This window comes from Chiloscyllium punctatum, chromosome 2 (genome assembly GCF_047496795.1).
Source record: "Chiloscyllium punctatum isolate Juve2018m chromosome 2, sChiPun1.3, whole genome shotgun sequence".
Lineage (NCBI taxonomy): Eukaryota > Metazoa > Chordata > Chondrichthyes > Orectolobiformes > Hemiscylliidae > Chiloscyllium > Chiloscyllium punctatum.
The window spans coordinates 42,248,230-42,271,242 of NC_092740.1; the positions used below are offsets into that span (position 1 = coordinate 42,248,230).

Below are 23,013 nucleotides of genomic sequence, written 5' to 3' on the forward strand. Positions count from 1 at the left end.
TGTGTGTGTGTGTATGTGGTGTGTGTGGTGTGTGTATGTGGGGTGTGTGTGGCGTGTGTATGTGGGGTGTGTGTGTGTGTATATGTGGGGTGTGTGTGTGTGTATATGTGGGGTGTGTGTGTGTGTATATGTGGGGTGTGTGTGTGTGTGTGTGTGTGGGGGGGGGCGTGTGTATGTGGGGGGGGGCGTGTGTATGTGGGGGGGGTGCGTGTGTATGTGGGGGGGGTGCGTGTGTATGTGGGGGGGGTGCGTGTGTATGTGGGGGGGGTGCGTGTGTATGTGGGGGGGGTGCGTGTGTATGTGGGGGGGGTGCGTGTGTATGTGGGGGGGGTGCGTGTGTATGTGGGGGGGGTGCGTGTGTATGTGGGGGGGGGTGCGTGTGTATGTGGGGGGGGTGCGTGTGTATGTGGGGGGGGTGCGTGTGTATGTGGGGGGGGTGCGTGTGTATGTGGGGGGGGTGCGTGTGTATGTGGGGGGGGTGCGTGTGTATGTGGGGGGGGTGCGTGTGTATGTGGGGGGGGTGCGTGTGTATGTGGGGGGGGTGCGTGTGTATGTGGGGGGGGTGCGTGTGTATGTGGGGGGGGTGCGTGTGTATGTGGGGGGGGTGCGTGTGTATGTGGGGGGGGGTGCGTGTGTATGTGGGGGGGGTGCGTGTGTATGTGGGGGGGGTGCGTGTGTATGTGGGGGGGGTGCGTGTGTATGTGGGGGGGGTGCGTGTGTATGTGGGGGGGGTGCGTGTGTATGTGGGGGGGGTGCGTGTGTATGTGGGGGGGGTGCGTGTGTATGTGGGGGGGGGTGCGTGTGTATGTGGGGGGGGGTGCGTGTGTATGTGGGGGGGGTGCGTGTGTATGTGGGGGGGGGTGCGTGTGTATGTGGGGGGGGTGCGTGTGTATGTGGGGGGGGTGCGTGTGTATGTGGGGGGGGGTGCGTGTGTATGTGGGGGGGGGTGCGTGTGTATGTGGGGGGGGTGCGTGTGTATGTGGGGGGGGTGCGTGTGTATGTGGGGGGGGTGCGTGTGTATGTGGGGGGGGTGCGTGTGTATGTGGGGGGGGTGCGTGTGTATGTGGGGGGGGTGCGTGTGTATGTGGGGGGGGTGCGTGTGTATGTGGGGGGGGTGCGTGTGTATGTGGGGGGGGTGCGTGTGTATGTGGGGGGGGTGCGTGTGTATGTGGGGGGGGGTGCGTGTGTATGTGGGGGGGGTGCGTGTGTATGTGGGGGGGTGCGTGTGTATGTGGGGGGGGTGCGTGTGTATGTGGGGGGGGTGCGTGTGTATGTGGGGGGGGTGCGTGTGTATGTGGGGGGGGTGCGTGTGTATGTGGGGGGGGTGCGTGTGTATGTGGGGGGGGTGCGTGTGTATGTGGGGGGGGTGCGTGTGTATGTGGGGGGGGTGCGTGTATGTGGGGTGTGTGCTTGTGTGTATGTGGGTGCGTGTGTGTATGTGGGGTGTGTGCTTGTGTGTATGTGGGGTGTGTGCGTGTGTGTATGTGGGGTGTGTGCGTGTGTATGTGGGGGTGTGTGCGTGTGTATGTGGGGGTGTGTGCGTGTGTATGTGGGGGTGTGTGCGTGTGTATGTGGGGGTGTGTGTGTGTGTATGTGGGGGTGTGTGTGTGTGTATGTGGGGGTGTGTGTGTGTGTATGTGGGGGTGTGTGTGTGTGTATGTGGGGGTGTGTGTGTGTGTATGTGGGGTGTGTGTGTGTGTGTGTATGTGGGGTGTGTGTGTGTGTGTATGTGGGGTGTGTGTGTATGTGGGGTGTGTGTGTGTGTGTGGGGTGTGTGTGTGTGTGTGTGTGTGTGTGTGTGTGTGTGTGTGTGTATGTGGGGTGTGTGTGTGTGTATGTAGGGTGTGTGTGTGTATGTAGGGTGTGTGTGTGTATGTAGGGTGTGTGTGTGTATGTAGGGTGTGTGTGTAGGGTGTGTGTGTGTGGATGTGGGGTGTGTGTGTGTGTGGGGTGTGTGTGTGTGTAGGGTGTGTGTGTGGGGTGTGTGTGTATATGGGGTGTGTGTGTGTGTATGTGGGGTGTGTGTGTGTGTGTATGTGGGGTGTGTGTGTGTGTATGTGGGGTGTGTGTGTGTGTATGTGGGGTGTGTGTGTGTGTGTATGTGGAGTGTGTGTGTGTGTGTGTGTGTATGTGTGTGTATGTGGTGTGTGTGTGAGTATGTGGGGTGTGTATGTGGGGTGTGTGTGTGTGTGTATGTGGGGTGTGTGTGTGTGTGTATGTGGAGTGTGTGTGTGTGTGTGTGTGTATGTGTGTGTATGTGGTGTGTGTGTGAGTATGTGGGGTGTGTGTGTGGGGTGTGTGTGTGTGTGTGTGTGTGTGTGTGTGTGTGTGTGTGTGTATGTGGGGTGTGTGTGTGTGTGTATGTGGGGTGTGTGTGTGTGTGTATGTGGGGTGTGTGTGTGTGTGTGTGTATGTATGTGTGTATGTGGGGTGTGTGTGTGTGTGTGTGTGTTTGTGTTTTTTCTAGGTCTGGGTTTCACAGGTAGAGAGGACAGATTCCAGGAGCCATCCCATTATTTATCCTTTGGCCAGACACTCCTCACTCTTGATGCACCCATTATAATTGTTAACTTGGAGCTAGAGTCTAAATATTTGGAGTAAACAGTAATTACTGTCAAATAAAAAAAGCTGACCTGTGCTTTCTATCAAACTGGGTCTGAAAGTCAGGGACATTGGAGAATATGGAGTACTTTTGTGCAGTCGTAGAATCCCTATAGTGTGGAAACAGGCCCTTCAGCCCGACATGTCCACACTGACCCTCCAAAGAGGAACCCACCCAGACCCATTCACCTACCCTATTATCCTATATTTACAGCTGACTAATGCACCTAACCAACACATCCCTGAGCACTATGGGCAATTTAGCATGGTCAATTCATGTAACTTGCACATAGTTGGGAGGAAACTGGAACACCTGGAGGAAACCCACACAGACACTGGGAGAATGTGCAAACTCCACACAGTCACCCAAGGCTGGAATCGAACCTGGGTCCCTGGTGCTGTGAGGCAGCAGTTTTAACCACTGAGCCACCATGCAAAATTTTCACCTTCTGAGTTGACTGTGGGAATAAACAAGGCTAGATTTCCAGCACATAACCCCAGTGAGTCGGGACAATAGTTTAACAATAATTACAATCTCAAACTTGATTGGAAGTTTACAAAACACCAGGCGGGCTGTGGTGAGTGAATGCTTTGTTGCACCAAAAATGAAAGAGCATGTGCTGTGGAGCCAAATGCTTAGACAGGAATATTTGATGAGGGACTAAAAATCTGTGCTCAAAATGGGGAGTTCACATCTCTATTGTTCTGTTTAAAGTTAAGAATTTAGCCACAATTTTGATCCACAGGAAGCACTCAGATGGACAAACAAATGGAAGAGAAAACTATCGAGTTTCAGAAACAGTCATCATGGAAACAGATGCTTTGTCCAACTCATCCATGCCGACCAGATATCCTAACCTAATTTATCGCATTCGTCAATAGTTGGCTCTCTAAACCCTTCCTATTCATATAACTATCCAGATGCCTTTTAAATGCTGTTATTGTAATAGCCTTTACCACTTCCTCATTCCATACATGCACCACGTTGGGAGTGAAAATGTTGTCCCTTAAGCCCCTTTCATATCTTTCCCCTCTCACTTTAAGCCTACGCCCTCTAGTTTTGGACTTGCCTATCCTGGGAAAAAGACCTTCACTATTCACTCTCTCTAACCCAGTTTGATCACATTCCCTTGTGATTTTACAAACTTTTATATGGTCATCCCTCAGCCTGCGATGCTCCAAGGAAAACAGCCCCAGCCTATTCAGCCTCTTCCTACAGCTTAAACCCTCCAACACATCTTTGTAAAGAAAGGAAGAACATTGACAAAAATCAAGTATTCGTTGGATTTCTTCCTGAAATAGATTCATAGAATCCCTACAGTGAGGAACAAGGCTATTACATGCTGTCGAGTCTGCATCAACTCTCCAAAGCGCATCCTACAGAGACCCAACAACCCGATAACTACAAATTTAACCTGGTTCATCCAACTAGCCTGCACATCTCATCAACTTCACCAACACATTCCACCCTGACCTTAAATTTACCTGGACCATCTCTGACACCTCGCTCCCCTTCCTGGACCTCTCCATCTCCATTAGTGACGACCGACTTGACACTGACATTTTTTACAAACCCACCGACTCCCACAGCTACCTGGATTACACCTCTTCCCACCCTACCTCTTGCAAAAATGCCATCCCGTATTCCCAATTTCTCCGCCTCCGCCGTATCTGCTCCCAGGAGGACCAGTTCCCATAGAACACACCAGATGGCCTCCTTCTTTAGAGACCGCAATTTCCCTTCCCACATGGTTAAAGATGCCCTCCAACGCATCTCGTCTACATCCCGCACCTCCGCCCTTAGACCCCACCCCTCCAACCGTAACAAGGACAGAACGCCCCTGGTACTCACCTTCCACCCTACAAACCTTCGCATAAACCAAATCATCCGCCAACATTTCCGCCACCTCCAAACAGACCCCACAACCAGGGATATATTTCCCTCCCCACCCCTTTCCGCCTTCCGCAAAGACCGTTCCCTCCGTGACTACCTGGTCAGGTCCACACCCCCCTACGACGCACCCTCCCATCCTGGCACTTTCCCCTGCCACTGCAGGAACTGTAAAACCTGTGCCCACACCTCCTCCCTCACCTCTATCCAAGGCCCTAAAGGAGCCTTCCACATCCATCAAAGTTTTACCTGCACATCCACTAATATCATTTATTGTATCCGTTGCTACCGATGTGGTCTCCTCTACATTGGGGAGACTGGGCGCCTCCTAGCAGAGCGCTTTAGGGAACATCTCCAAGACACCCGTACTAATCAACCAAACCCCCCCGTGGCCCAACATTTCAACTCCCCCTCCCACTCTGCCGAGGACATGGAGGTCCTGGGCCTCCTTCACCGCCGCTCCCTCACCACCAGACGCCTGGAGGAAGAACACCTCATCTTCTGCCTCGGAACACTTCAACCCCAGGGCATCAATGTGGACTTCAACAGCTTCCTCATTTCCCCTACCCCCACCTCATCCTAGTTTCAAACTTCCAGCTCAGCACTACCTCCTTGACTTGTCCGACCTGCCTAGTTCCTTTTCCACCTATCCACTCCACCCTCTCCTCCTTGACCTATCACCTTCATCTCCTCCCCCACTCACCCATTGTACTCTATGCTACTCTCTCCCCACCCCCACCCTCCTCTAGCTTATCTCTCCACCCTTCAGGCTCACTGCCTTTATTCCTGATGAAGGGCTTTTGCCCGAAACGTCGATTTCGCTGCTCGTTGGATGCTGCCTGAACTGCTGTGCTCTTCTAGCACCACTAATCCAGTATCTGGACACTACTGGGCAATTTACCACAGCCAAGTCACTAACCTGCACACCTTTGGTGGAAGTTAGAGCACTCGATAGAAATCCATGCAAACATAGGGAGAACGAGCAAACTCATGGACAGTTGCCCAAGTCCGAGAGGAGTTAGTGCTATGAGGCAGCAGTGCTAACCACTGAAGTAATTGTTTTTAAATAATATTGTCATGTCCAGGCTTGGGCCTATTGCTGCCTAGGCCACTTTGACTGTAATGACAGGGCCTGGTCTTTCCTTATCTAGGCATGAAACAGAAAGGCAGTTCACAAGTAAATTAGTCATCCAAAAAACACGGGTAGGGTATACTGCCATCACTGATTTTGTGCGAAGTTATTTGCTAACAGGGCACACTTCGCAGATGTTAAAAACTGCACAGTCATCAGATGGTCAGCTATCAAGTAGTAAGAAAGAGGAGGAAGTTAATTTGGTAAAAGATCAATCATATTTCAATTGATGAATTTTACATTGAAACATTCCATGGGCTAATCTGATTTGATTTATTACTGTCATGTGTACTGAGGAACAGTGAAAAGTATCACCTTACAAGCCTTACAGACAGATGATACTATACAAGTGCATCAGGGTAACAGAACAAGAGTGCAGAACACAGTGTTACTGTTGAGAAGGTGCAGAGAGTGATCAACATTAATATTAACGAGATCCATTCAAAAGTCTCAAGTGCGAAAATAAACAACTAAAGTTGAAAGACTATAAACAGATCAACAAGGTCAACATTTAATGCTGATTGACACTTAACCATTAATAAATTGTGTAATATGAACAGATTCAATGGGGAGTGGAACAATTCTTGGTAATGGAACAGAAACAGAACAACAAAACAGGAAGAGAGAGAAGAGCAAATTCTGTACCAATGTCAGCTGGGGGAGATCAGAGTGTTGGACTATGGCAATAGTGTAAATATAGGAACAGGAAGTCACTCAGTCCCTTGAGCCTGCTTCACCATTCAATGAGATCATGGCAAATCTGTGGCCTAACTCAATATATCTGCATTTGGCCCACAGCCCAATATCTTTGCTTAACCCAAACTTATTTATCTCACATTTAAAATTAACAGCCAAGCTAACAGTGATTTCCATCTGGGGAGAGAATTCCAAACCTCAATCATTCTGGAGGTAGAATGGCTTCCTCGCATTCCTCCAGAATTATCTGGCATAATATTTTGACTATGCCTCCTACTTCTACAATTTGAAACCAGCGGAAATAGTTGATTTTTATCTACTTTTTTTTTCTGAGAGTCAGAGTTGTACAGAATGGAAACAGATCCTTCAGTCCAACTCGTCCATGCTGCCTAGATATCCTAAATTAATCTAGTCCCATTTGCCAGTCATTGGTCCATATCCCTCTAAACCCTACCTATTCATACGCCCTGTCTTTTAAATTCCATACACACACACACACACCCCAACTTCTGCTTGAAAAAGTTGCCCCTTAAATCCTTCTCCTCTCATGTTACACCTATGCCCTCTTGTTCTGGACTCACCCACCCCAGGGAAAAGACCTTGGCTATTTACCTATCCATGCCCCTCACAATTTTATAAACCTAAGGTTACCGCTCAGTTTCCAACACTCCAGGGAAAATAACCCCAGCCTGTTCAGTCTCTCCCTATAGACTAAACCCTCCTAAGTCCTTGTTAGTCTTTTCTGAACCCTTTAAAGTTTCACAATGTCCTTCCTATAGCAGAATTGCACAACACATTGAGACTTCAATCAGGTCCATCCCTTAAATTTCTCAATCCCAGAGAAAACAGCCCTAATTTACATAATCCATCTTTAGAACTTAATCCAGTTATCCAGGTTTCATTCTTGCACACATATGTCGTACTCCTTTCAAACCTAATATTCACTTCCTAAGGTGCGGTGCCCAGATGTACTCTCAGTACTCCAAGTGGGGTCTAACTAGGACTTTTGTAAAGCTGTAGAGCAACGTCCATGTCCTTATACACCAGCCCCCTAGATATAAAGGTCTTTGCTCTCTGCAATTTAATAAAGGAGTATTTGTGTGGCTATTGGGCAAGTTACATATTCTAAATGCACAGCAGCATCAGTACACAATGGACATATAATGATTACAAAGCAGTCCATCAGAAATGATAAAATGTAAGTATTCTAATTATTGCACATACTCACATGAGCACAAGACTCAAGATAAATTAACTAATGCAAGGTCAGGAAAATGGGTAAAAAAAAAGCTTCGTCTCTGGCCAGAGAGGGAAATGATGCAAAATGTGAAATATATTGCTAGTTCAGCAAAACAATTACGCCACAGGAGAAAAATGCATTAAGCAGCACTTGGCTGCACGAGAAAGCATTGGGTATTGAGGTTTTACAGGGTATCAGAAGCAGTGATCTCAAAACTTCGTCACAGGCAAGTCCTTTACGAAGCCTTTTAATTGTTGAAGGCGAAAAGGTGAAAGAATGGATTGGAGGTGCTAGTGTTGGATTGGGTATACAAAGTTAAAAATCATAACACCAGGTTATAGTCCAACAGGTTTATTTGGAAGCACCAGCATGATCTTATACTCCACAACCACGTGATGAAGGAGCAGTGCTCCAAAACAGAATGCTTCCAAATAAACCTGTCGGACTATAACCTGGTGCTGTGTGATTTTTTAACCAAAGAATGGAGATGAAATTGCTGAAGGGAACAAATGCTGTTATGGATTGGAGAAGGGAAGAAAAGAAATGGACAGAGAACTAGAGTCAGAAGAATATGCACAGGAATGAGAAGCTTGCAGTTGCAGATTTCAGTTAGTATGAAGCCATAGAAAAACATGGAGTCAGCAATGTAAATTAAATTCGACTGGGATAAGGAAGTCAATGGCAGTCAGCAACCTTGAAGACAGTGGGTAAATGTGTTCAGTTTGGTGCACAATATTGTATGCAAAGCTTTGGATGAATTGGAAGTTACAGAGGGAGGATGATGTCAGAGAATATGTAGGAGAAGCCAAGTGTAATTAAACAGTCTCACCAACAACGGTGAAAATCTTGAATTATTTAAAATCAGGTTCAGTCACACAAAAACAATTTAATTCAACTGGATGACTCAGAGCTGTGAAGTTTAATTAGTCAAACCAAACTGGTTCTAAACAATTCCAGTTTGAGATAATATGAACATTATAAGGTAATACTAAGATGAAATGGGAAAAGTATATCTATTAAAAAAAAACACCTTAAAAGCATCTCCCACATTTTTAACAAGGTACTTTGTGAAAACTTGGGCAGATCAGAGTTAACAAGTACCACTGTTATTAATAATTACTCCTAAATCAAGCTGATGGCATCCAAGTACTGTGGATTTTCTGAATGTAGATGACAGCTACACTTACAAAGCTGTTTCTGCAATACCTTCAGTAGATGTTTTCAAATCAACCTATCATGTCACATCTCTGGAGCAAGTAGGACTTGAACCTAGCCTTCTAGCTCAGAGATAGAGACACTACCACTGTGCACAAGAGCCCTCTTCAATATGGGTATCTTCAGTCCAATCTATTAAGGACTACGTTGTTGATTCAGTACCTACCAATTAGAACATGCCAGTATCACTCCAAGGAAAAGGACAGTGATTTAACGACACTGTTGCTATCTCTTTCTACTGTGGTGCTGTACAGATATTTGCACAAGTGGATCTGAGGCTTTCAATGTAGTAATTGCTCCACAGCTGGTGCCTGAAAGAAGAACTGAATCCTCTAGTCGATACTTGCAAATCACAAGTAGATGGCATGGCTTACAGTGAACAAACATATCCAATGTATTATCAATTCTTTACAGAAATAAAAATAAAAGCATTTCACTTGTATTGTTTTTACTGTTTATGACAAACTTATTTTGACTGCAGATCATTTAACTGAAGCTAGTCAAATAGATTGCAAGACCACTAAACATTGAATTAAATATGTTTCTAATTGCAATATACCTTCAGATCCAGTATATTTTTCGGCTTCCATCTTTATAGTGTCATCTGCATCTTGACCATATCTCAGCCAACCTCCTGCTGAAATTTTCATTCCAGCCAACACGAAAACTGTCCCAAAGCCCCCTGGTTTACCACAACCCCACTGTCTTCATCAATCTGACATCTCCTGTAAATGCTCGGTCATCCAAACTTAGTTCAGGCAGGAGATAGACAATTAAATACTACTTGGTACAAATTCCATCTTCACTCACTCAAATTAGAAAATAGAATTGATGATTTTGAAAACCTTTCAAACTATATTTTTGTAATGTGACAGCATGACAGAATCTCCGTACCTCTGCGTCAAACCAGTCACCACTGTCATTAGCAATTACTTGCTAATGAGTATGATTGTCCATCTAGGAAATTCAGTTTCACTGGTCACAGACTCTGTGGGTCCTTATGTGTGGCTAAGAAGCCTCATCTTAGAGTCTCATCTTCCACCACAGATTTGGAGGTTCTGTCCAGGTGGTGGAATTGGTCCATGATCTTGAGATTGTTGGAGTCCTTTGTCTGTACTTCCTCCTGCTGATGGGTGTCCTCAAAAGGATTTACCCTCTCTCTCCTCTCCACCACCCCCCCCCCCCCCCCCCCCCCCCCGCTTCATACAGAAACTCCCTCCAAGTCAGTTTCTTCTGATGAAGGAAGAGGCCATGCATTGATATGTGGGTTGCATTCCTTGAGGGATGCCTTTGAAGTCATCTTATTTGAGTGCCTTCCTTGAGCTGGCCAAAGATGATGTGCTGTGGAACTCAGGAATCCTAAACACATCCATCCACTGTATAATTGGAAATCATGCCTTAAACCACCTAGATCAGCGACCCTTCTAAAGCTTCTCCAACTCTATAAACACACCTGACCAATTCTTTTTGTAACCCACCTTCTCATCTTTCTCTTCCACTCAATGTCTGTATAAGATTGGTGATATTTTTGCAAAGTATCCCTCACTAAAGATTTGCAACATATAACTTTCTCTTATTAGTATCATAGCCACACCAGCTCAATTTTAAAAAAAAATCAAGTATCTCCTTCTGACTAACTTTTTCAAACACAAGCTGCTAACACGTACCGAGTGAGTGTTTATAATTTCTTCAATGGAGATGTAAATAACCGGTTTGCTTAGTGTCACCATGTCAGAGTACTCATCAATATTAAATTTTTCTTCTGGTTCTGGTACATCACAGGCTAACTGGAAAAAAATCCTGTAAGGAGGAGAGAAAGAAAAAAAAGCAGTTGGTAAGGAGCCAGAAGATTCACTCACTACACAATGTTCTCATTTGGAATGAACTTTTGCTTGTAAATCAAAATCTTTAAAAACTATGACAAAATCCAACTGCACTGATAGGATCCCCATTTATTGCAGCAGGTCGGGCAGCATTTTCAGGTACAGTTCAGAAAAAGGGTCACTGGACCCGAAACATTAACTTGGCTTTCTCTCCACAGATGCTGCCAGGCCTGCTGAGTTTCTCTTGCAATGTCTAATTTTGTTTGCGATTTCCAGCATCCTGTTTCGTTTCTCCTCCCCCCCCTCCCCCGCCATTTATCCCAGTTCAGCACAGCTGTATTTCAGACTTGTACCATGCATCCCATATCCAATAGTTACTTAACAGGGAATAAGAAAGGCATTTCCTAAAATCCTCTAAAGGATGATAGAAACCTCCTGTAGTGCAGTGTCAAATTCTGACTAAGTCTGCAGTAAAAAAAAGGAAACTGCAAACAGACATACAACACATTGTCAGGTCACTGGCAGCAACCACAAATGTTTCACAATTCAAAAATATTTTAACGATTGGTTAAAAGAATTTTAGCCTGAAATTTTACAATGGCATAGTGCTTCTCTGTTATTGAGAATTCAGGAAGAGGCCAATGTCTAATCCTGTTTCCAAACACTATCCTTGCAAGGTGAGAGTTGTAAATAGCAACAAGTAGATTGGGGATAAGTTCCAAATGGCTCATAGAGATAGTTGTCAATATAAAACGATTTGAAGGTGTTAGTGTTGGACTGAAGTCACATGAAAACAGATTATAGTCCAACAGGTTTATTTGAAATCACAAGCTTCTTCAACATTTGATGAAGGAGCAGCGTTCTGAAAGCTTGTGATTTCAAATAAATATAAAATAGCAGGTGTAAACTTTGCTGAGTGCTTTGGAGAGGAGCGGTTGTCTCCAGAGACATGATATTGGACGTGTTCCATGACACCCTTAGAGGAGTTTAGGTGTTCATTTGGAGAGGTAAAGTGCCCTTTGGGGTGCTAAACATAGACATGAATATTCATAAACTGCACAGAAATTCAGTGGAAATGTCAATGACAGAAATTAAAGCATTTTAAACTCCAGGAAGTTAAATATTTGAAAAAAGGCGGAGTATAGTGTTTAACATAAAAATCATTACTTGTTATTTCATTGTCTGTTGGTATAGGCCTGAAGACTGCCATCACTACAATAGTGCTATATGACTGATTTCACAATTTTAATCATCACAATGGGGTGTTTTGCAATTTCACAGTTTGACTGATTTGTTAGAGGCTCTTTGAAGAGGGACTAAGGCCTGATTCCAATAAAACCTCACTTTGCGACAACAGAATGAGAATAAAATTTCGGTCACTCCTTCCCAGATTAGTTTTGCAAAACCATGAATTGCTCTGATTGAGTGCTCCCAACCTTAGCATGAAAATTTAGGCCAACAACAACTGTTATAAAAAACGTCAGAACTCAAGTTTTGCACATATAGCAAGAACAAGGACAAAGCAGCCCACTTGACTGGTACCCCAGCCACCACCTTCAACATTCACCTCCTTCACCACAGATGCAGAGTGTACCATCTACAATCTGCACTGCAGTAACTCACCAAGGCTCCTCCACAGCAACATCTGAACCCAAGACCACCACCACCTAGAAACTCGAACAGCAGCAGATACATGGAAGCACCACCAACCTGTCTGCAAGTATAGCACCGTTGTTCATAGTTGCTGGGTCAGAGTCCTGAAACTCTTTTCCAAAAAGCAACAATTCAAGGTGGCAGTTCAGCGCCATCTCCTTCAGGGCAACTAGGAATAAGTAATCAATGCTGACTTGGCCAAAGACATCTCCATCCCACGAATGGATTAAGTTCACTACACATTTAGGAAGAGAGACGATCAAGAGCTGTTTCAAAAAGATGAATTTGAAGGAAGCTTTTAAAAAAAAACTGTCAAGTGGGAAATACAGAGGTGTAGGGAGTGAATTCCAAGTGAGGTGAAAGCTCTGCCACTAATGGTTGTGCAGGGGAGCTGTCAAGTGGGAAGTGTGCCCAAGTCAAAACATCAAACATTGCATGCATGTGAAGGAAGATGGAGATGATTTTAGAGATGGAATCCGATGTGCAATTTGAAGAGGACAGTGAGAACCAGGATTAGAGAGCGATTGTCAGATGATAGGAGCGCAGAGTTTAGGACATTAAAAGTTAAAGGATGGAAGGCTGTTAAGGAATATGTTGATGAAATAGACTCTAGTTGTGATGCAGCAGCAGGAGAGAATGGTAGGAATGGAGGAGCACCAGGTCACGCTGGGGAAGTTAGAAGTCTTGGAATAGATAGAACGTGAGGATTAAAGTGCTTCTCTGAGATAAGCAGAAGCCCAAGGTTTCACATAGCCTTGTTCAGACTACGCATATAGGTAGGGAAGGTGACAGGATAATAAGTGACAGTGTCTTGTGATTGGATAGAGCCAAATAAACACTTCTACTGAAAGATGGGTTTGAGAACAATTACCATAGGGAAAGTACAACATCCACGTTACCACATCTGGCATGCACACAGCTGCTTTTCTGACTTTGAGTCTAATAATTTTCACAGACGTTCTTTATCCATTGTCCAACAAAAACTTTTAAAATAACTGAGTCAGAGAATGAAAAGCAGCTTCTTTTTCCATGAATCGTATTTAACACTAGTCTATTGTGACCACGTTACCACCGCCATATAAGAAAATGTGCCACTGGAGAACAAAACAAAAATGAAATCTGGTTTACATCTTAACTCATACCTCAGTTTATTCAGGAATGCATCCTGCCAAGTTAATCACTCCTTTATTCAGATTGTCAAATAAATTCGGTCTAATTATGTTAAGAAACTATAAATCCAAGTTAACACAGAACATAGAACAGTACAGCACAGGAATGGGCCCTTTGACCCATGATGACCCACATGACAGAAAATTAAACTAATCCCTTCTGCCTGTCCTTGGTCCATCTCCCTCCATTCCTCACATTTTCATGCAGTTATCTAAAAGTCCCATTAATGCCCCTATTGTAGCTGCCTCCACCACTAGCCCTGGCAGTGCATTCCAGACTCCTACGACTCTTAAAAAAAAACTTCCTTCTCACGTCTCCTATGAAGTCCCCCCACTTAACCTTAAATGCATGCCCTCAAATATTAGACATTCCAACTCTGGAAAAAAGATTCTGACCGTCAGGAGTATTCAATCTAATTCCTGTATAAATTTGGGACCATGTGGTTCTGTTTGCTTCCTGCACCATGAAAACAATCCTATAACATTGCAGCAGTGATTTTATTTAAGTGTGACTTATTGCCTAGCAATTTTACAAGTAGTTTCATTGTGATATAATTCATTCTGAAGCTGAAGTCTTAAGTCTGAAGAAGGGAAACAATGGAGGTGTCAGAGACAAGTGAACGATGGTGGATTGGGAAAGTACACTAAAAGTATTTGACTGTTAACATGTAATGAGTAGTATTTAAAGTAAGACTACATAATTAATAATAAATAAACATTGCTTAAAGGCCTAGATAATGAATCACTACAAGTTAAATACTATATTTGAAAAGGATGTGGTTTGTAAGGATGCCTGAAAAGGTGGCAAACCAGAGGACTGGGAGCAATCTAGAACATAAAGTACTATCAAGTTACTGGTAAACAAAGGAAAGAGAATTCGGATGGAATCGAACGAGCAAAGGTTGGACTGTAAAAGATTTTTCAGATATATGAAACAGAAAAGGACTAACAAGGGCAAATGTGGATCCATTGCAACTAGATATAGGAGAGTTTCTCATATAGAACACAGAAATTGAAGACAAAAACTAAACACAAGTTTGTATCTCTCTTTACTGAGGAAGGAACCAAAAACATCTGTGAAAGGACTTGAGAAGCTGAGGAACTGAAAATGTAAGTACCTGTAAAGAGTTGTTCTTGACAAGTAATCTAGATTGAAGGTTAATAAATCCCTTAGAGTAGATAAACTGTGCCCTGGAGAAGGTGGTGAGTATAGAGACAATAAGATGGGGTCGTGGTTTTTTATTCAAAATTCTCCAAGTCCAATAAGGTTTTGCCCACAATGGAAAGTAGCAACTTTAATCCTAATGTTTAAGGAGGAGAAAGGCATAATGGAAAACTATTTGTTTGATATCAGTAGGAGGGAAAGAGAATCTATTAGAAAGGATGTGATAATTGAACACGTAAAAGAATTGCAGAATTGGGCAGAGTCAGCAGGAATTATACAAAGGAAATCACAATCAACAAACCTGTGGACTGGAAATGTTACTTTCAGCATAGATGTGGCAGAACCAGTGGAAGTAGTGCATTTGTATTTACAGAAGGAATTTGATAGGATTCCATTGGAGTTTAGTAAGCAAAATTAGGGTGCACGAGGTTGGTGGCAACATTCAAATATGGATTGAACAGTCAACAGACAGAAAGCAAGGAGTAGAATAAACAAATCAATGCCTGGAAAGCAGGCTGCTCCTAGTGGGGCACTATAAGGAACAGTACTCTGCCCATATCTGCCCATGATTTATGTAAGTGATTTTGTGACAATAATATGGCTTTAAGTGATGTACTTTTGTCCTGGTTTTCTTTTTAAAAGAAGAAAGGTTGAGACAGAGGTGTCTAGCCGTCTGCTCAAAGCTAATAAAATAAATAGCTTGAGAGGCTTGGTTTTTTATCAAAAAAAGGTGGTACAGGAGTTGGGAGGTCATGTTGCGGCTGAACAGGACATTGGTTAGGCCACTGTTGGAATATTGCATGCAATTTTGGTCTCCTTCCTATCGGAAATATGTTGTGAACCTTGAAAGGGTTCAGAAAAGATTTGCAAGGATGTTGCCAGGGTTGGAGGATCTGAGCTACAGGGAGAGGCTGAACAGGCTGGGGCTGTTTTCCCTGGAGCGTTGGAAGCTGAGGGGTGACCTTCTAGAGATTTACAAAATTATGAGGGACAAAGTCTTTTCCCTGGGGTCTGGGAGTTCAGAACTAGAGGGCATAGGTTTAGGGTGAGGGGGGAAAGATATAAGAGAGACCTAAGGGGCAACTTTTTCACAGAGGGTGGCATATGTATGGAATGAGTTGCCAGAGGATGTGGTGGAGGGTGGTACAATTGCAACATTTAAGAGGCATTTGGATGGGTGTATGAATAGGAAGGATTTGGAGGGATATGGACCAGGTGCTGACAGGTGGGACTAGATTGGGTTGGGATATCTGGTCGGCATGGACGGGTTGGACCGAAGGGTCTGCTTCCATGCTGTACATCTCTATGACTATGACTCTACAATAGAAGCAGCCTGAATGGGTGGGGGCAAGCTCTCACAGAACCAGAATTGTTAGTTTCAACTTTCGATATTTGACAGTTGCTTAAGTCTTGAAGCTGGATGTGGAAGCTTTTATTTCTCTGTTTATTATAGCTTAAAGCTGGAATTCACTTCCTGCTGCTTGAATTGTATGTGAGACAATCTATTTTATTGAATTTGCCTTTGCCAAAAGTGTGTTTATGGGATGTTACTTTCCTTGAACAGTTAATTGGTAGTTCATTATTTTGTTAAGCATTTCAATAGAGTTAGAGTTAAGCCAATTATTTTAGCTTGTCTGTATTTTTACACTACAAACAAAACAAAGTTTATTTCACATAAAATTGAATAGTTTGACCAATTGAATCGCATCTGAAATGTAACACCTTACAGTTACCTGCAAAACAAGAAACAGTTGGGGTCTAGACTATCCACTTAATATATTTAGACATTGGATGGTCTGGTCCAAAACAAATTGGGGGTAATTTTTGGGATCAAAATCTCTAAGTCTGGCTTAGGTTTAAGAGTAATGGATTCAAAGACAGCAAATGGTGAGTGTTGGTGATATTTATTTTGGGTGTTGCATCTGGTTGGTTTAAAGCCTTGTGTAATGTAATAATGGCTCTTTTAGTTGCTATGAATTTCCTTAGTGGGTGGAAGAAGCCACTTTGGGAGTTTTACAGGAAGTCAGCAAGGTTAAGCTTTTGGAATTGGCAACCAAACTAGGGGTTGGGTTTCCTCTGTCTGTTGAAACATTGCTGCAATAGTTCAACATTCATGATTGCCAGAAATGCCATTGGAATCTTTGGAAATGGCTAAAATTTAATTGTAAATGAAGCAGCTTGAACAAGAAGAGAAAATGAAAGCGTTTGAATTATGATTTAAAGTAGAAGAAATGCAGAAAGAGAATAGCTCTAGCAGAAGAAAAAGGAAAGGAAAGGAAGGCCCTTGCAGAAGAAAGGGAGAAATTGAGTGTTTTTGAACTTTGGAGCTTGGAACGAAAACACAAAGCGAATTAAAATGGAGGAAGTAGAGGTGAAAGGTAGCGAGGAGGACAGTAATAGCGAGTTTTAGCTCAGGTGGAGGTTCTGGATGTAGGTTTGCTTGCTGAGCTGAGCTCTGATGGAGGCTCACTGAAGATGTTACCTAGTATGGTGACAAAATGTCTGAAAACAAACCTTCCAGATCAGCGAGCAAATCTACATCCAGAGGACAGTAATGGAGAGCAACTCTGTTGTTGCCAAAGGCTGAGTGGAGATGTGTTTAATTATATCCAAATGCTGCTAAAGCTTGATGAGAATGTACAAGCCTTTTACACTTCATTTGAGAAAGTGGTTAAGTAAATGAAATGGCCAGTGACCATGTAGGTATTGTTGATTCAAACAAAGTTGGTATGTAGAATTAGCGAAGTTTTTGCATTACTATCAAAAGGAGATATCTGCGGAGTATGATGAAGTGAAAAAAAGCCATCTTCAGTGCATATCAGCTAATATTAGAAGCTGACAGACAATGTTTTAGGAATCTAAGGAGGGAATCTGGTCAAATGCACATTGGGTTTGAAAGGATCATAGTAAATTTTGATAGGGTGGATAAGGATATTGAAAACTGATCAAACATATGACACGCTTAGAGAGACAATTACTTTGAAGGAGTTCAAAAAAGTTAATTTGATAAAGTAGTGAGAACTCACGGGGAAGAGCAGAGAGTGAAGACTGCAAGATTAGAAGCTGAAATGGCAGATTTTTTGGAGTTGGTTCATAAATCAAAGTTTGTTTTCTGACATCAATTTCGATGTGTGATGGATAAAATTGTGGAAAAGAGAAATCCTCAGGTGGTAAGGGAAAAGGAAAAACAAAAACAAATTGCTGGAAAAGTTCAGCAGGTCTGGTAGCTGTGGAGAGAAACCTGAATTAATGCTTCAGGTTGAGTGACCCTTCCTCAAAACTCATGAGGGGGAAAAAAAAAGAGAAATAAAAAAGCTCAGGTGTTTTACACCTGTAAAGTAGGCCAAATGAAGTCACAATGTTGGTGCTTTTTAGAAAAAAAAAGAACGGGGAAGACAGATGTGGGAAAACAGGATATGTCAGTGAATTTTGTTGTAGGAAAGCACAGTGGAAGCTGAAAAGCTGCACCAGAACCTACAACCTGATCAGGAGTTGGTTGAAAGGAAAGTGCCAGATCTCTCTAAAGAACTTACTTGCGTGGGGAAGCTTTACTAATGCGATACATGGACAAGTCAATCTTTGATGGTGAAAGATTGGAAGATTATGTAATTCAGGTGGAGTATCACCAGAAAAGGTATAATATGTGGAATTCATGGTGAGAAGAGCAGTGTTCCATTACACAAAGTGAGGTTGAACAGCCTGGTGAAAAGTTACAAAATGGTGGGAGGAGTCAATAGACAATAGGTGCAGGAGTAGGCCATTCTGCCCTTCAAGCCTGCACCACCATTCAATATGATCATGGCTGATCATCCTTAATCAGTATCCTGTTCCTGCCTTATCTCCATAACCCTTGATTCCACTATCCTCGAGAGCTCTATCCAACTCTTTCTTAAATGAATCCAGAGACTGGGCCTCCACTGCCCTCTGGGGCAGAGCATTCCACACAGCCACCACTCTCGAAGAAGTTTCTCCTCATCTCTGTCCTAAATGGTCTGCCCCGTATTTTCAAGCTGTCCCCTCTGGTTCGGCACTCACCCATCAGTGGAAACATGTTTCCTGCCTCCAGAGTGTCCAATCCTTTAATAATCTTATATGTCTCAATCAGATCCCCTCAAGGGTATACAAGCCCAGTCGCTCCAGTCTTTCAGTGTAATCACGCCATTCCAGGAATTGACCTCATGAAGCTATGCTGCACTCCCTAATAGCCAGAATGTCTTTCCTCAAATTTGGAGACCAGAACTGCACACAGTACTCCAGGTGTGGTCTCACCAGGGCCCTGTACAGCTGCAGAAGAACCGCTTTGCTTCTATACTCAATCCCTCTGGTTATGAAGGCCAGCATGCTATTAGCCTTCTTCACTACCTGCATGCTTACCTTCATTGACTGGTGTACAAGAACACCCAGATCTCTCTATACTGCCCCTTTACCTAAATTGATTCCATTTAGGTAGTAATCTGCCTTCCTGTTCTTGCCACCAAAGTGGATAACCATACATTTATCCACATTAAACTGCATCTGCCATGCATCTGACCACTCACCTAACTTGTCCAGGTCACCCTGTAACCTCCTAACATCCTCATCACATTTTACCCTGCCACCCAGCTTAGTATCATCAGCATATTTGCTAATGTTATTACTAACACCATCTTCTATATCATTAAAATATATTGTAAAAAGCTGCGGTCTCAGTACTGATCCCTGAGGTACCCCACTGGTCACTGCCTGCCATTCCGAAATGGAGCCGTTTATCGTTACTCTTTGTTTTCTATCAGCCAACCAACTTTCAATCCAAGTTAGTACTTTGCCCCCAATACCATGCGCCCTAATTTTGCTCACTAACCTCCTACGTGGGACTTTATCAAAAACTTTCTCAAAGTCCAGGTACACTACATCTACTGGATCTCCCTTGTCCATCTTCAGAGTTACATCCTCAAAAAAATTCCAGAAGATTAGTCAAGCATGATTTCCCTCTTCATAAATCCATAGTGACTCTGAATTATCCTGTTACTATTATCCAGATGTGTCGTAATTTCATCCTTTATAATAGACTCCAGCATCTTTCCCTACATTTACCCCGACTAATGCACCTAACACAATGGGCAATTTAGCATGGCCAATTCGCCTGACCTGCATATCTTTGGATGGTGGGAGGAAACCGGAGCACCTAGGGGAAACCCACCCAGACACTAGGAGTTTGCGCAAACTCCACGTAGACAGTCGCCCGAGGCGGGAATCAAACCCGGGTCCATGGCGCCGTGAGGCAGCAGTGCTTATCACTGAGCTATCATGCTGCCTCAAAATTACTACTGGAAACTGACTTTCTCCCACAACATTATAAGCTTCTGGAAGAATACAGAGTCTTCAAAGATATTTGAACAAACAACTATGATTCAAATACACAAAAAGGTTTGCTTCAATTCTTTAGTCAATTCCCTGGAGAGTTCCGAAGAGGATTCAGGCATGACTTGAAACATTAACTATTTCTCTCTTCAAAGATGCAGTCCTGATTATTTCTGGTGCTTTGTTTCACTCTGCATTATTTAACTTCTAGCTTATTCCCTGTCAACCACATGACTGGTACTTACTTGTGATCATACCAGCTTGAAACTTTTGTAGCCTTACAGAATGTTGTGCTATAAAATCCCTTAAAATAATTTAAGGTTTTGACCAGATTTGAATACTGGCGATATCTTGGTTTGTCAAGACTTTGCCGAGTTCAAGAACGAACAGGAAACAGAGGTAACCTTATACAAGGTTAAATTGGCAACTTCTGAAACAACAATGTTTGCCTTTCAAAAGATTTAGTCTTCTAAAACTATAAAATTCTAAAATAAAAATGCTGCTTTGACCAGATTTTCTCACTAGCTTTGAAAGAATTTGGTAGCAAAAACAAGTGCTGAAAATGTGTTGCTGGAAAAGCGCAGGAGGTCAGGCAGCATCCAAGGAACAGGAGAACCGACGTTTCGGGCATAAGCCCTTCTTCAGGAATCTTATGCCCGAAACGTTGATTCTCCTGTTCCTTGGATGCTGCCTGACCTGCTGCGCTTTTCCAGCAACACATTTTCAGCTCTGATCTCCAGCATCTGCAGTCCTCACTTTCTCCTAGCAAAAACAAGTGTCTAACATTAAGTTGGCAAACTCACCCAAATAATCAAGTTGCAAAATGAAGTCATACAACTGAGCTTAAAGTTATAAACAGCCAAATAGATAACTAAGGTAAAAACAATGACTGCAGATGCTGGAAACCAGATTCTGGATTAATGGTGCTGGAAGAGCACAGCAGTTCAGGCAGCATCCAAGGAACTTCGGAATCGACGTTTCGGGCAAAAGCCCTTCTTTTGCCCGAAACGTCGATTTCGAAGCTATTTGGATGCTGCCTGAACTGCTGTGCTCTTCCAGCACCACTAATCCAGAAATAGATAACTAAGTTCTGTCCATTGCAATAATGGTTCCACACTGCTGAAACCACAAGACAACATTTGTGAAAAAGTTGACCTGAATTTAGGCATAAGGCATGGCTAATAACCAAGGCCTCTCCAAAAATAAAGTGCAGAGATCAATAAATGTTCAGAAAGACTTTTTTTCATGGGAATAGAGAGTTAGAGTTGAATCCACATTATTGCAAATTGAATATATTTTGAGGAAGGATTGGGTTTGACAGAACACATACCCATTTTCATGTTCAATATTCTGTTCTCTGAGAAAGCAGACTGAAAGCCTTAGGTCAGGCTCATTTTCCCTACTTGCTTATTTGCCAGGTATCAATGCTATTTACACTTCAGGTCTGTCAGCCATTTATCAATATGGACAAAATGAGCTATATTTTACTGCAAACGATAGTAAGGACTTCTGGAAGTTTTAACGTGAAAAGAAATTATCTTTGGCAGTGTGGCCCTATACTTGAATTCTTCTAAACATAGTCAAAGGCTTTGCCTCCATTCTTTCTGTCACCGAACATACTTACTTATCAAAGCTTCTGGCTATTCAAATTAAGCTAATTATCCAGTATGGGATGGCAGGCAGCGTGAGATGGCAGCAGTGAGACAGAAACCAAGTGAGTTGCTGACTGAATGAAATTTCCAATAGGTTGTCAAAGTAGAAATTCAGTGCAAGGGAGGCAGTGTTTTAACGAAGTTTTAGCACAAGTAGTAATGGATTTGGAGGTGCCGGTGTTGGACTGGAGTGCACAAAGTTAAAAATCAAACAACACCACATTATAGTCCAACAGGTTTATTTGAAAGCACTAGTTTTCGAAGTGCTGCTGTTTCATCAGGTGGTTGTGGAGCAGAATCATCAGAAACAGAATTTATAGCTACACGATTGCAGTGTCATGGAGTGTAATATTAAACAAATTTAGCTTTTTAATCTACCCTTCATTGTCCAGTACTTCCCGGGAAATGGAAAACTACGCCATATTCTTCGCAGCCTGCAACACATTCTCAATGAGGGTGACAACCTCGCCAAGACCTTCTCCACACCTCCTCCTCTTGCCTTTAAACAACCACCAAACCTCAAACAGATCTTTGTTTGCAGCAAACTGTCTCGCCTTCAGGCACTGTCACGGCAGATGCTGCAAGATGTGTCAGAATGTCAGCATGGATACCGCCATTACATGTGGGGACACCACCTACCATGTATGTGGCAGATACTCATGTGACCCAGCCAACATGGTCTAATTCATATGCTGAGGCTGCGGCAACAGACAAACGGACACCGCACAACAATCAACAGACAGGAGTGTTCCCTCCAAGTCAGAGAACAGTTCAGTGGTCAGGGATATTCAGCCTTGGACCTTTGGGTGATCATCCTCCGAGGCAGACTTCGGGACAGGCAACAATGCAAAGTGGCCAAGTAGTGGCTGATAGCCAAGTTCTGTAACCATGGGGATGGCTCAACCGGGATCTGGAGTTCATGTCACACTGCAGGTGACCCCACTGCACTACCTACACTCTAACACACAAGCACACTCGTACAGACCCACGCAAACCCTCTCTCTCACACTCAACATACACCCCTCCACACTCCCACCCCCTCAGACTCATACCCCATTACACACTCTCACATACACACACCATCTTACAAACACTCACACATGCACACACTCTGTCTCCCCTGCACGTGCGCGCACTCACAAATAATTTGTGGGGTGAATTTACAAAGTCACATTTTGCTTTGCTCAAAAACTGCATAAATCCATTTAAGATTCTGTAAAACCCACTTTTGAACATTGAGATACAGACAGACTTTAACTTCACACCCTCAATGTGTGGATCTGAGTGGAGACGGCACCTATTGTTAAAGTTATCTTGAGAATGTAACTTTAAAAAGGTTCTGGGATTTACATAAGAAGGAACCAAAACTAACATGATCTAAAAGATGAAAGACTTAAGCTAAATTTGTTTAACATTACACTCCATGACACTGTAAT

At 43.4% G+C, this 23,013-nt stretch overlaps 1 protein-coding gene across 2 annotated transcripts in view; it reads right to left on the minus strand.

Moving 5' to 3' along the window:
• Nucleotides 1-23,013, minus strand: part of iqgap2 (IQ motif containing GTPase activating protein 2) — a 349,836-nt gene that overhangs the window by 67,403 nt on the left and 259,420 nt on the right. For both annotated transcript variants that reach the window (XM_072547695.1, XM_072547705.1), the window contains one exon: nucleotides 10,443-10,575. In XM_072547695.1, the coding sequence (XP_072403796.1) occupies nucleotides 10,443-10,575 (133 nt within the window). The remainder of the gene's footprint in view (nucleotides 1-10,442; nucleotides 10,576-23,013) is intronic.